The 13,659-nt window shown below is 37.0% G+C and overlaps 1 protein-coding gene across 1 annotated transcript in view; it reads right to left on the bottom strand.

Moving 5' to 3' along the window:
• LOC124797666 (guanine nucleotide exchange factor DBS-like) overlaps positions 1 to 13,659 on the bottom strand; it is a 222,900-nt gene that overhangs the window by 138,850 nt on the left and 70,391 nt on the right. The window contains exons 8-9 of the mRNA XM_047260803.1: positions 12,807 to 12,970; positions 3,933 to 4,053 (exon numbers count right to left, since the gene is read on the bottom strand). Of these exons, the coding sequence (XP_047116759.1) occupies positions 3,933 to 4,053; positions 12,807 to 12,970 (285 nt within the window). The remainder of the gene's footprint in view (positions 1 to 3,932; positions 4,054 to 12,806; positions 12,971 to 13,659) is intronic.

The raw sequence follows: 13,659 nt of genomic DNA, 5'->3' as shown, positions 1-13,659 counted from the left end.
ATCGGCATTCACATAGTACATGCACCAAAATGCAGAAATTTTCAAATATGTAGTGCAAACCCCAAATGAAATTATCACACACAAATGTAAACCACTGTACAAAATCTATAACTGTAAAGCAAGGCCCCACCAGGAAAACAAGAAAATCTGTAAGAGCTTTCTGATGATGCATTCATAATAAACACAAAATCAATAAAAGTTTATTTAAATCAAACTTGCTCATACCATATTTGTGGACGATTGCTGTTTTAAATTATAAACCTTGTGAAGGGAAAGCTGTTTCTTTCAGTCATTTGCACTAATGTTTGGGAATTCAGTATTTATCTTACTTTTCTCTCTCTCTTTGCCTCCCTTAGCAGGATGTCTTTCCTTTACTCCACTTGCTGTAGCTAGTTGGTTCTACCTGTGGATTTATGATCCGTGTCGTATTTGCTGTTGGTAGCAGGTACACTTAAGGTCTGGAAATGTGCACCTTTGCCTTGCTAGAATGTTACTGGTCACGTTGTAAGCACATCCATGTGGGCAGCCCCTCATACAACTGATTGCAAATTGCCATGTTAAATGTAGCTTGCATTTTACAGAATTTCTCACTATTTTCAGGATGCTTAGTTTTCATGCTACTTTACTCGCCACGACTTAGCTGTGAAATTTGAAAACTGATATATCTAAAAATAAAAATGTTTCTAATGAAATGTGTTGTGGGCAGCAATTGAGAGCTCTATGACCACCCTCTACCTCACCATCACTGGACCCTCCCTTGAATGAATCCACACCATAGCACACAGACACAGTCATTAGGGCAAAAGGCAATGTACACATTATGGGGCAATTAAATTGCTAGTAAGTATAAACAGCTGTATCTTCAAACATCTGTGAATGCCATAAATCATAACAGGTATTTTTTAAAGAATTCTACAGACATCATCTCAGTTTCATAAGAATAACACTTGTGGTATATCAACTGATCTGAGGTACTTTATATGTATCTCCACCCTGATTAGATCAGATATGTTTCAATGCTGTCAGTTGTCTTGTTACTACTTTAGCCCTTCATAGAGGGGTACACTTGCATCACAGAAGTTGCATGTGGGATGAGGCAGTAGCTTGCTGAGAGAGAAATGGAATACTTTCTGAATGTTGAATACAGCAATAACAAACAACAGAAAACTTATCATTTGAGGTGGTAGCTACTGTCTACAGAATAAGAATTAAGTGACTATATTCCTCTGTCTCTTTCCCATGACAAACAGCTTGATCAAAAGAATAGGTCTATGATTTCTTGTTAATATACAGTGTTGTTCCTTAAGGATTTGACGGTGATGACACTACTTAGCCAAGATTGCAAACAAATTTTTTTCTCAGACAACTTTGGAAAGTAAGTGACACATAAACACTTATGACAGTTTTGTGGAACTTTGACTTTTCCTAAATTCTAATGTTGCTTTTTCTCTCAGGACTAATGTTTTGACTTTTACAATCAAATGTTGTCATCAAAAAATTGTAAACATGCCTGCCTATCAGTCTTGATGTTTTAAAATAATGTATTTTCAAAAACCTGGCACTTTTGCAACTTTTGTGCTGTTAAGTACCTACAATTTTGAAAGAATAGATACAAAATTGGTCTTTTTACTGTGATTCTTTGATACAAAAAATGACAGGTGAAATTCAATCATGCTAAAAACAGTATAAAGAGGAGAGAGTCTTGCGACATGATAATATACTATGGATTACTTTGTATTGTTGGAGATGGAGCTTTAATATAACTTACAGGGTGTATACGTGGACTAGAAAAAAAATCCCAGATTTTTCCTGGATTTCCCAGTTAAAAACATACTTTCTCCCACATGAAAAAACACTTCGTCCAAGGTGAAAATTACACTTTTTCCATGATAAGTGACATTATACTTTCCCTTGGAGCTGTAAAAATATCAATCCTTTGAATGGTTTTATACACCAGCGAGGAACTTCGGAGAATGAAAAAACTTGGCCAAAAAAAAAAAAAAAAAAAAAAAAAAAAAAAAAAATCATATTATGACACACTGCATATTTTTGTATTTGTATTACAAAAGTATAGATTCGAAACAGTATGTTGATTTCCAAAGCACTGAAACTGAGATTGAAATGCGCTTTTGTAAGCTAGTCATAGTTCATGTCACGTGATATCACCAGTCTGTGACAGCAGATTTTCAAAGTATAGGACACAGGATGTAGTCAGCCAATAGCAACATCACTGTTAAGCAGTGTGAACACACAAATAGGAAAAATTAATGGTTTGAATTAATGTACATAGTGTAGCTGCAAGAAAAGCTAAGATTTCACATATAATATTGGTCTTGAAGAGTAATAAGCTACAAGAAAAGTTAAACTTTCACGTGTAATATTGGTCTTTTTTGCGTGTGTTACACTTGAAGATACATCACACAAATGTGCCAGTAAAATTTAAAATAATGACATTAATGTCTGGTCTTCTGGGCCTGAAATTCTTCTAGGTGGCAAGTCCTCAATGTATTAAGTTTTCAATGAGAGTCAAACACACACTGATTTTGGAAATACGTTGCACATTCACACATGTAACATAATTCATCTTGTGTAAAAGGAAATTTACTTTGAAACTATCACTTTTCAAAGCATCATTCGCAATATTTTCTTTGCAACCTGTTAGAAATAGCTTCGTTTCAACAGTTGCCAGGGAGTGCCAGAAAACAGGCGTTACTGGGTGTGGGCAGCTACAATGACGTAGGAAGCCCATATATGTTCATACAAATATAGTATTAAGAGATCTTACAAGACACCATAAAAGAAATAGGATACTCCAAGAGCAGTGGAATTTCGTACACCATACTAAAATTCATAATTTGGCTTAAAGTGCTCATTCATATGTCCAGATTCACAGTTAAGTTGCCCCAATCTGATATCAAGATTTCAGTGCAGTCTTCTAGATTCAAATTTTGTTGGAGTATCAGGAGTGTATTATCTTATGTCTGGTTCTTTATTATGGCATAATGCCAAACGTGCCAGAAGATGAAAATGTACACTTGAAATTCAGCGAACAGCCGAAACCAGCCAATAGTGCAGAACAAAACATTTCGTTTCTAATAAACTGAATGTCTTTGGTGAAAAGATTACTGAAAGTCACATTTACTAGCAAACCGACAAAAATAACTTCATTGTTCTGCAAAGCGAATGACTGTCAAAAACGCAGAAATAAAACCAGAAAACTGAAACTAATAACATATGTTAGCCTTCTGCAATGATGTGAATTTATTTTAATTCACTTGATACCTCCCAACCACAGAAATCCGTTTTGTTTCCATTTGATGTGAGAAATGTAAACGAAGAGAAAACAACATAATCACTAAATGTAAACACATCTTATGTGGAGACTAACCCTCCTCCCCACTACAACTCAGACTGCTATACAATCTGGCAGCTTGGGTATGACAGAAAATTTATTCTGGGTAGTTTCTGGCCGCTTGTTGCTACTGCTGATACAGTGACAGCCACTCTATCCGAATGCAGGAGAAGGTACTGCCCATACGCAACTCAAATGTGCATGCATGTGTGCTTACAGGAAACTGCTCAAACGAACTTAATGTAAACAGCTGAGATGTTACGCTCACTGGCAGCAGTTTATTGTTATGAAGTATTCCATAGTCTTCGTCCTAAAGCCTTTGACTCATTTTGCTGTTTATCAGATCTTACCAGTCAAAATTACAAAAAAAGTAACTAAAGTCTAAAACAATGAAAAATTCCCGGATTCTAAAAAATTTCCAGGTTTTCCTGGTTTTCTCCTGGATGAAAAAATTCCCAGGTTTTTTCCCAGATGTCCCAGACCGTATACACCCTGAACTTAGCAGATCTGGAAGGAAAATAAATGCACTGTTTTCATGAAAACAATGAAAAAAGAAAATAACATTATGTGGAACAGTTACCTGTAACTCCTTAAAGTCTTGTTCAAATTTTCGCAGTTCTAGACACTGTCTAAGTTTTGCAGAATGATTCTGCCAAAAATCATCAAATGTTCTTTCTGTTTCTTCAAGCTGGACTAACAACCTAGATGAAGTTGTTTTTTATTATTATTTTGTTATAAATTCCAGTTATATATTATCCCTGAAGTTTCAGCCATAAATCCATTGTCAAAACACACATGAAACTGGACATACAGAACCATATCATACAAAAAAATTTAAGTATTGAATGTACACATACATAACACGTAGAGAGAGGTGTTTGTGAGAATCCACATAGAGAAATCATCATAAATACAAGCAAATTATTAGTAAAGAAACCTAAGCAACTAGAACATTATTTCAATTATCACTTTAAGAACTTTCACTTGGCAGCATAAGAAGCTGCTATCACTGTCGTAATCGTCGTCATCATCATCATCATTATCATAATTGTTGTTGAGTATAGGACAGTAGGTTAACTGAACAGCCATGTAATTTTATTTTCATTGTTGATACAAAATATAACTCTAGGAATTTACATACTAAAAGTATGAATGAAATTATTTTGCGCTGGTAAAAGGTTAAAACATACTTTTCTGCAAAATAAAATATTCTGTGAAAGTCCTAAAAACACTATCCTATTTGCTGATGACTCCAGCATATTACTCACTGAATCCAGGCCAGAAACATTGCAGTTAACAGCAGAAAGTTGAGTGAAAAGACTTTCAGAGTACTGCATCAAAATCAAATTCATTGCATATACTGAAAAAATTGTATGTGTCAATTTTAATTTATTTCCATTATCCAGCCAAATATCTATTTAAACAAAACTGAAAAAGGATCCTCTACAAAATGTACGTATTTTTCAGTTTGTGGATTCAGCAGGACTAAATATGGGGCACATGTGTACATAAATTGTCAAAGAAATGCTAATCTGTATGCTGTAGTATAAGAACATTAAATTCTACAAGTACAACAGTACTGCATGCATAATATGCATAGTTTCAGTCACTGCTCCGAATGGGTTCATTTTCTATAGACACAACTCACAGCATAAATGTTTTTGGGATGCAAAAGTACAAGAATAATTTGTGGGTTTAAAAAAATAGATGAAATGTCAATTTCATTACTGAGCCTGGCATTCTGAATGTCCTGTACTCATTCATTTGTAAAACTATCTTATTAATGAGGGATTACCTCTTGAAAGCAGGCAAATTACTGCAGAACAAACAAATATACACCAAACATTTTCCACAATAACACCCTGTCAGAGGAGCATAGTTAATGTTGTTGTCATACTAAACAAATACATAACAGAGCAAATAAAAATTGCTACCCACACAATATTTAAAACGAAACTAAAGACATGTCTAATAAAGTATTCTTTTCATTCTGTTACAGAATTTATGAATATGTAAAATTAAATGTCACTGAAAGATATATCGATAAACTTAGATGATAAGAATGTGTACCTAAATGATTCTGTTTTGCTGATACTAAATACTGTGTCCTCATTTTGACCTGTCCAATATAACGTGTATAATTTGTGCTGTGTAAAAAAACTGGACCAATAAAAAAAAAATTAATCAGACAATCACAAAAGGACCAAATGCTAAACACTCTTGTCTATACCTCCTACTGCAATGGAACTCATTATGTGCCGTATAAATTAGTCACAGTATGATTTCAAAGATGAACAACACAAACAGCAATAGCAGTGAGATCCTTATAGGGCCACACAAAGCCCGGTAGAAATTTAATAGAAGGAGGAGCCCCAGCATTGACCAATCCAAAGCATGGGCGAAGGGGGGAAGGGGGGGGGGGGTGACTACAGAGAGCACAAATCACAACTCCACATGTTCTTGCAAAACGCATTTGCTTTCTCTTGTAGATGTAACTTCACTGTTATTTCTTTATGTCTATCCATCTATCTATCTTCCATCCATTCCTTATTAGCAGGTCAATCACAGGGAGTGGAATCCTAAGACAAAATATGTTCTGAATTTGACCATCACCGGTCCTGACTATTGCATTCTTTGCATTATTTTCATGAAAGATACAGTGCTAAACATATTTTACCACAAAGTTTTTGAGAATGAAAGAGACTGATTAAGTAACATCTATCTACAAGAAATACCATACAACCAGTGACATCCCATTACCTATACATTTTTTGTCAGCTAAGCAGGACAGCATCTACATATTTTGATGCACTGGACTCCCCTAACCCTATCTCATCAGTCTAATATCCCTTCTCCCCCTCCCCCCTTAAGCAACACCTCTACATCATAACAATATGTGCATAGGTGGGTAATGTAAGTGGTAATTTTTTGGTAATAGTCTACAATATCCAATCTTTTAAACTGTTCTTGATTTCTATTCAAAATATAGTGGCACTCAGTTCTGGCACTCTAGGCAGCTGCTTTGTTTGTATATATGGCGGAGCCCATTATGCTGCCAAACACACTCAAATATGATGATGCATTGTTTAAAGTACACTTGAGCGGCAGAATCAGATTGGTCTCCTTCCATTCTGCAATCACTTTCAATACCTAATGAACTTCAGAAAACAGGAGGTATTACATGAGGAAACACCAGATATGGAAATATATATATATGAGGGCGAGTCAAATGAAAACCTTAAATTTGTAATAACAAATCGAAGTTTCACACAGTTATCCTGTAAGTTGTTAAGCTTGCTACAAACAGCAGGCAGAATGGTCTGTAGGTAGCAGCATAGTGCAGATGCACACATACCGTCGCAGTATCAGTATAAAGATGACCGCCCCACTTGCGACTTGCACCAGGGAAGGACAGCATTCTGTTATTCGGTTTTAGCATAGTGAAGGTGTGAACCTATTGAAATTCATCGACGAATAAAGGTTCAGTATGCTGATGCATGTTTGTCACAGCAGCAAGTCTACGAATGGAGCAGGAAGTTCACAAATGGTGTGACTTCAGTGGGAGATGCTCCTAGTCCAGGTCAGGCACAATGAGTTGTGACTCCACAGAACATGGCAGCAATTGAAGCCATAGTGAAGGAAAACTGCCAAGTGGCACTGAATGACACTGCAGCATGTTTATGGATTAGTCATGGGTCAGCACACCGCATTGTGCTTGATCTGCTCCAGTTTCACAAAATGTTTGCAAGATGGGTGCCACGGCAGCTGACTCCAGAAATGAGAGAATGACGTGTTGATGCTTGTGAAGAACTTCTTCGGCACTTTGAACGAGAAGGTGATGGCTTCCTTGTAAGAATCGTTACTGGGGACGAAACCTGGGTTCAGTCCCACCAAATGGATATGAAGAGAGCAAGCAAGGAATGGCGCCATTCCTCATCACCAAAACCAAAGAAGTTTCGAACAGAACCATCAGCAGGGTAGGTTATGCTGACTCTCTTTTGCGATGACAAAGGTGTCATTTTGGAGCATTACATGCCTAGAGGGACCACTGTCACCAGTGCATCATACACAGATCTCCTAAAAAATCATCTGCGGCCTGCAATCAAATCAAAGTAATGTGGATTGCTGTCAGCAGGTGTCCTTTTGCAACATGACAATGCAAGGCCTCACACTGCCCATACAACAGTTGCAACAACCACAGACCTGCATTTTGAGTGTCTTCCTCATCCACCATACTCACCAGACCTTGCCCCCAAGTGATTTCCATATGTTTGGACCACTCAAAGACACAATGGGAAGAAAGAAGTTCCATTCTGGTTAGGTACGCCACGCGGTGCATGAGTGGTTGTGCGGACTACCAAAATAATTTTTTTCTAAAGGAATTTATGCACTTTGTAAGCGCTGGGGGACTTGCATTGACCGTGGGAGAGATTATGTTGAAAAGTGACACAGATTTGTACCACTTCTGCACAATAAATAATATTTTAAAAAATATTAAAGGTTTTCATTTGAGTCACCCTTGTATACATATGTCAGCCACAAGAATGCACTTGAGTTGTGTCATACAGAATTTTACACTATACTAATGCATCCAGAAATAATCACTGCGCAAAATTTTTATATTATAAAGTGCATTGTTATGAAGTATGGCAGCACAAACTTTTCACGAACAGTACAGTGATGTTAGTGCACCAACAGGCAGTCTGACGAAGTCATGTCACATTGTAGTCTTAAAATAAATTAAAATATCTTGGGAAGCACACTAACTGAAGACTTGAGCTGTCATCAGGAGGTGAAAACTCGAATTACCATAGCAAAGAAGGCATTCAACAGGCATTATGTGGCAAATTAGATGAAGGTCTAAGGAAAAGGCTTGGCAAATGTTTTGTCTGGAGTGTGGCACTATATGAGTCAGAAACATGGACACTGAGATGAAAGAGGAAGAAAAAAGGTTAGAAGCATTTGAGATGTGCATGTGGAGGAGAATGGAGATGATAAGCTGGATGGAAAGAGTGAGTAATGAAAGAGTAATGGAAAGGGTTGGTGAGAGAAGATGTCTGCTGAAGGTTATAAAAGAAAGTAAAAAGAACTGGCTGGCACATTCACTGCGAAGGGAGTGCTTTCTAGCAGATGCTTTGGAGGGAGAAGACTGGGAGAAAGAAGGAGATACAAGATGATAGACAACATAAAGGGAAGAGGAAATTATGCGGACCTAAAGAGGATGGCAGAAGACCAGACAGCCTGAAGAACTACCATGTGAAAACCTGCCTTTTGGCTGAACACTAATGATAATGAGTCCAACTTCCGATACAACAACTCTTACAAGCGCGCACCCCTCCACCCCAAACACACACAAGCACTTACATTATTAATTCGTGTTATCGGTGTTATGTTTAAGTTTTTTTTATGTACACTGTATCTCATATTCATTACTGTTTTTATTCATTATGACTGTTTGGGTTGTTTCTATAATGTAACAGTCATACAGAAACTTTACATAAAATTTAGACTTTTATACATGTAATTACTGTGATCTTCGTATGAGGCAATTTACCCCCAAGGGAAAATTGCAACCGATTTTGAAATTGGTCTTCTTTCACAAGATAGGAAAGATACAGATACTGTGGCATGGCAAGTTTTGGCATGCATGAGCAGAATGTAGTCAATCAGTCGGCCAATCAATCAGCAGCAGGCAGCTAAAGAATTCACAAGAAGATGAACCTGGAGAAAGCTGCTCTGGAATCATGGTTCACAAATATGGAATAGTGGCTCACAAATTGCCTCAGATGGGATGCCACTGAGCTAAGTAGATCACACACATATGCTCACCCTACAATGGTGAAAAAGAAAGTCTGAAATAACTGGATGGAAAAACTTTAATTTGGAAACAATGGGTGTTCAAGTTGAACTTGAGTATGAGATGCAGCGGACTGATTGAAACTGCAGCAAACTGCAGATGGGAAACTGTTTACTTATCTTCAACTTTTGTACAAGCAGAAAGCTCATTTAATTTTGTACAGAGAGATCAGCTTTTCCTTTATCAAGTCTACACCAACAATAGATATCTGTGTTTAAATGTGTACATACAGTCTTAGCTCTTCAGAATCTGGCCTACTGTAAGTTCCTTACTTTATCTGACTGAATTATTCTGACAAGGGAACCTCCCCATCGCACCCCCCTCAGATTTAGGTATAAGTTGGCACAGATCAATCGAGAAAACAGGAAGAAGCTGTGTGGAACTATGAAAAAAATAAGCAAAATATACAAACTGAGTAGTCCATGCGTATGATAGGCAACGTCAAGGAAAGTGTAAGCTCGAGAGCGCCGTGGTCTCGTGGTTAGCGTGAGCAACTGCGAAACAAGAGGTCCTTGGTTCAAGTCTTCCCTCGAGTGAAACGTTTAATTTTTTATTTTCAGATAATTATCAAAGTTCAGGCACTCACACATAATCAACTTCGCTCTCCAAAATTCCAGGACATGTTCAGATTTGCTTGGACATATGCAGGATTTGACGGTCTACACACAGAAAAATTTGAAAACGTTAAAAACATATGTTTTGACAGAGCACAGGGAAAACTGTGCGACTGTGAAACTGTTGCATTCATTTGCTAAAGTTTATGTGACAAATTCTTTTATGTTTTCACCACTTTTTTGGGAGTGATTATCACATCTAAAAGAAAACCTAAATCGGGCAAGGTAGAAGACTTTTTTACCCATTCACCAAGTGTACAAGTGGAACGCCAGATATAACGTCTGTCTTACTCGATACCTTTTTTTCAGTTACCACGAATGGTGACCTTTCTGACAGGAATAGTCGATTGTGAGGACCGGTGTCAAATGTTTTATGGAAATTTAGAAATATGAGGTCAATCTGAGCTCCCCTCAGCTCGACAACATATTCCTGTCATATGACGCACATGCCGTCACCAGTGTCATATAGAATATATCAGACGTGTTTTCCTGTTTAGGAATTGGTTGACCTATGACCTTGTGATCAAATGTTTTCAGTTCCCATTGGAGAGGCACGTCCTTTCGTCTACTAATCGCACGGTTTTGCGGTGCCGTCGCAAAACACAGACACTAAACTTATTACAGTGAACAGAGACGTCAATGAATGAACGGACAGATCATAACTTTGCGAAAATAAAGAAAGCAAACTTTTCACTCAAGGGAAGACTTGAACCTAGGACCTCTCGTTCCACAGTTACTCACGCTAACCACGGGACCACCGCGCTCCTCAGCTCACATGGTCCTTGAAGTTGCCTATGTTGCGCATGGACTACTCAGTTTGTATAGTTTGCTTATTTTTTTCGTAGTTCCACACAACTTCTTCCTGTTTTCTCGATTGATCTGTGTTCAGTTTTTCAAGGCCTATCCACTGTGCCAACTTATAACTAAATCTGGGGGGGTGCGATGGGAAGGTTCCCTTGTGAGTGTCCTGTTCATGAAAAATCTCAAAGTGTGTACTACAAATGTGATATTTTGATTAGTGGGTTTGCGATACAGAACTGTAGTACTTTATATAATATCTTTAGATTCAAATATTTAACAGTTGCATTCATAAACAGAGGTAATGTAATCAGGCAGTATAATTTCAAAAGTAAACCAGCTGTTTCTTTGCCATCATATATATTAAAATTCGATTAGGGAGTAACATTACAATCTAACATCAGCATTGAGCATAACTTAATTTTGCTGTCTCGTATTTATATGTCTAACATCAGGTATTATTGTTTTCATTTACATGTTCATGAGTAACTTGAATTAATAATTTAAACAACAAATCAAAAGGATTTTGTTTGCTTTCATAAAAGGCATGTTTTATGTTGCTGTTTCATGAATAATTTCAGCAGGATTTTTAACAGAATCATTCTCCTACGAAGGGCATGTTTTGACTTATTCCCCTCTACTTAAAATAATAAACACTACCTGAAAAACCAACTTTTTCTACTGATTTAATAGTCTTACACAGCTACTCAGTCTTCAAAGTCCAGGTGTGGAATTACAATGAGATGGTCAAGGCAAAGTGGGGCAGAGCAATAGGCACATCTTCCTAAAGCCACTTTTTCACTCAACATCACTTCCATAGTCCAGCAGTCCATTACCAAATGCCATACTAATTACATTTGCAGATGATATTGTTATGTCAATGACACAACCAACTTTTTGCCACAAATATTGTAACATATGCTTTTACTTTGATGCAGGAAGTTAACTGTATAGCGTAACTTTACTTCTGTTCTTTTTTTTTCACATTGTAGATGGTAACATTTTGCTGCATTTAGTGGTAACATCTTCCATGTAACATCCCAGTTTCATCTACGAGAGTACAATCTTTATGGCTTGACTGGGTATCACACAACAACAGGATCTTCACATCATCACATACAGGTTCACCAAGGACTGTAGTTAGAAAACTTTTTGCCACAAATATTGTAACATATGCTTTTACTTTGATGCAGGAAGTTAACTGTATAGCGTAACTTTACTTCTGTTCTTTTTTTTTCACATTGTAGTCTTACAAAATCAACGACCCTTCTCATGTAGATCTTATACTTCCTGAAAAAATACATATCACAAGATGGTAACATTTTGCTGCATTTAGTGGTAACATCTTCCATGTAACATCCCAGTTTCATCTACGAGAGTACAATCTTTATGGCTTGACTGGGTATCACACAACAACAGGATCTTCACATCATCACATACAGGTTCACCAAGGACTGTAGTTAGAAAACTTTTCATAAGTCATTTTGTCATTTTTCTACTTTTCCTTGCCTCCACATGAATGTCTTGTGGATACGTTGCTCCAAGCTTCTTTGAAACATTTGAGCCAAAAGTGCCTTGGGCTCTTGAAAGCTGATATAGAGGCTGTTAGCTAATTTACCACTCATTGATGAAGCCACTTCAACTGTATAGCTGTGTGTAGAGCTATGCACAGACTGAGAAACAGCAGTGTTAGTTCTATCTTCTCTGTGAAACAGTGTTGGCAATGAAGACATTTCATAATTAAGTCTTTTCTTTGTCCAGGCTCCCATCTGTTCACCTCTTCTGTAAACGCTTATGCTTTCTGACTAATACTTTGATTGTTTTTTGTGTCCTTAAGTGAGATGAATGCAGTAACATGCCTGGAAGAAATGCCATATTCCTCCCTAAGTTTGCTGATAAAAGTAAATGAAAATGTGCTGTGGAATTATCCAAGCCAACCTGTGCCCACATTTCCAGATGTCGACAGTGAACAGCAGATCCTTACACTCTTCCCCTATCAAACTGGGATATTACATACTCTTTAGAAAAAAATTTAGTAGTTTCCTTGAAGTGAGCTCTATCTCAAATTAAATTTCTACATTCCAAGATTTATTCCTGTCATTACTGAGTTCACACAGTTAATTTGAAGTTGAGTATAAGCATAAAACTTGTAGCTGGCAAGTAAATGTTATTTCATGGCACTCACCTCTCTACAGCAGTAACATTGCCTAAACGATGGGGACACATTTTGTACATTTCTTGTTGGTCTTCTCTGCAAACAGATGATGACTGACGGATATCGTTTAGTAAATCTTCACCATGTCGAGCTGCTTGGAGAATTTCTTCTTTCAGCTCTGCATATTCAGTACCCTGGAACAATGAGTACAAACAGTGTTGTTGTGTCTCTCACTGACATTTTCACAATAAATATGAGAAAAGTCATAGTTTTGACACAGAAAGCCACATTAATGGAATCAATTTCTTGATATTAACTGTTTTGCTGTTCTATTAGCAATTCCAAGCCATTCTGTAAATTGGTTAAAATGATAATCCAAGAAAAGCTTCAGAAAACTAGGAGATTCTTGACAAAAATCTATTTCTGAGGGTGGTTGTGTACTTTTAAAAGTTAGAATTTGATTCATTGTCAACAACACTATTGACTGGAGTTGTGATCTTTTTAATGACAATATAGCCCTGCAGGTGAATTTCACAACCACCAATTAGAAAGAATATCAACTGTGCACAACGGAAAAACACACTGATGAATCTAGAACATGTAAATCTGTATAAGCCAAAGTCCAGCAAAATTTAATCAAAGAATCACAATTTTTGTAAGTTGGGCAGTGTAACTGCTAACAGTAGGCCAAAAATGAAGTTAAACTACCACTGCTGGATAAGCCTTACCACTCTCACATCTGATTAAATAAAACTTTTTCCTCAGAAATGAGTAACTGAAGGTGATGTATGGAGTGTCATTACAGTTTGGAAAATAAAAAAAGTTATTTTTTAGGGTCAAAGATAGATCAAACAAGCCTTGTTGGAAAGCGTTGAAGTGCATT

This window comes from Schistocerca piceifrons, chromosome 1 (assembly GCF_021461385.2).
Source record: "Schistocerca piceifrons isolate TAMUIC-IGC-003096 chromosome 1, iqSchPice1.1, whole genome shotgun sequence".
In the NCBI taxonomy this organism is placed as follows: domain Eukaryota; kingdom Metazoa; phylum Arthropoda; class Insecta; order Orthoptera; family Acrididae; genus Schistocerca; species Schistocerca piceifrons.
Note: the sequence above shows the minus strand (reverse complement) of the source record. Positions and strands in the feature narration are given on the sequence as shown.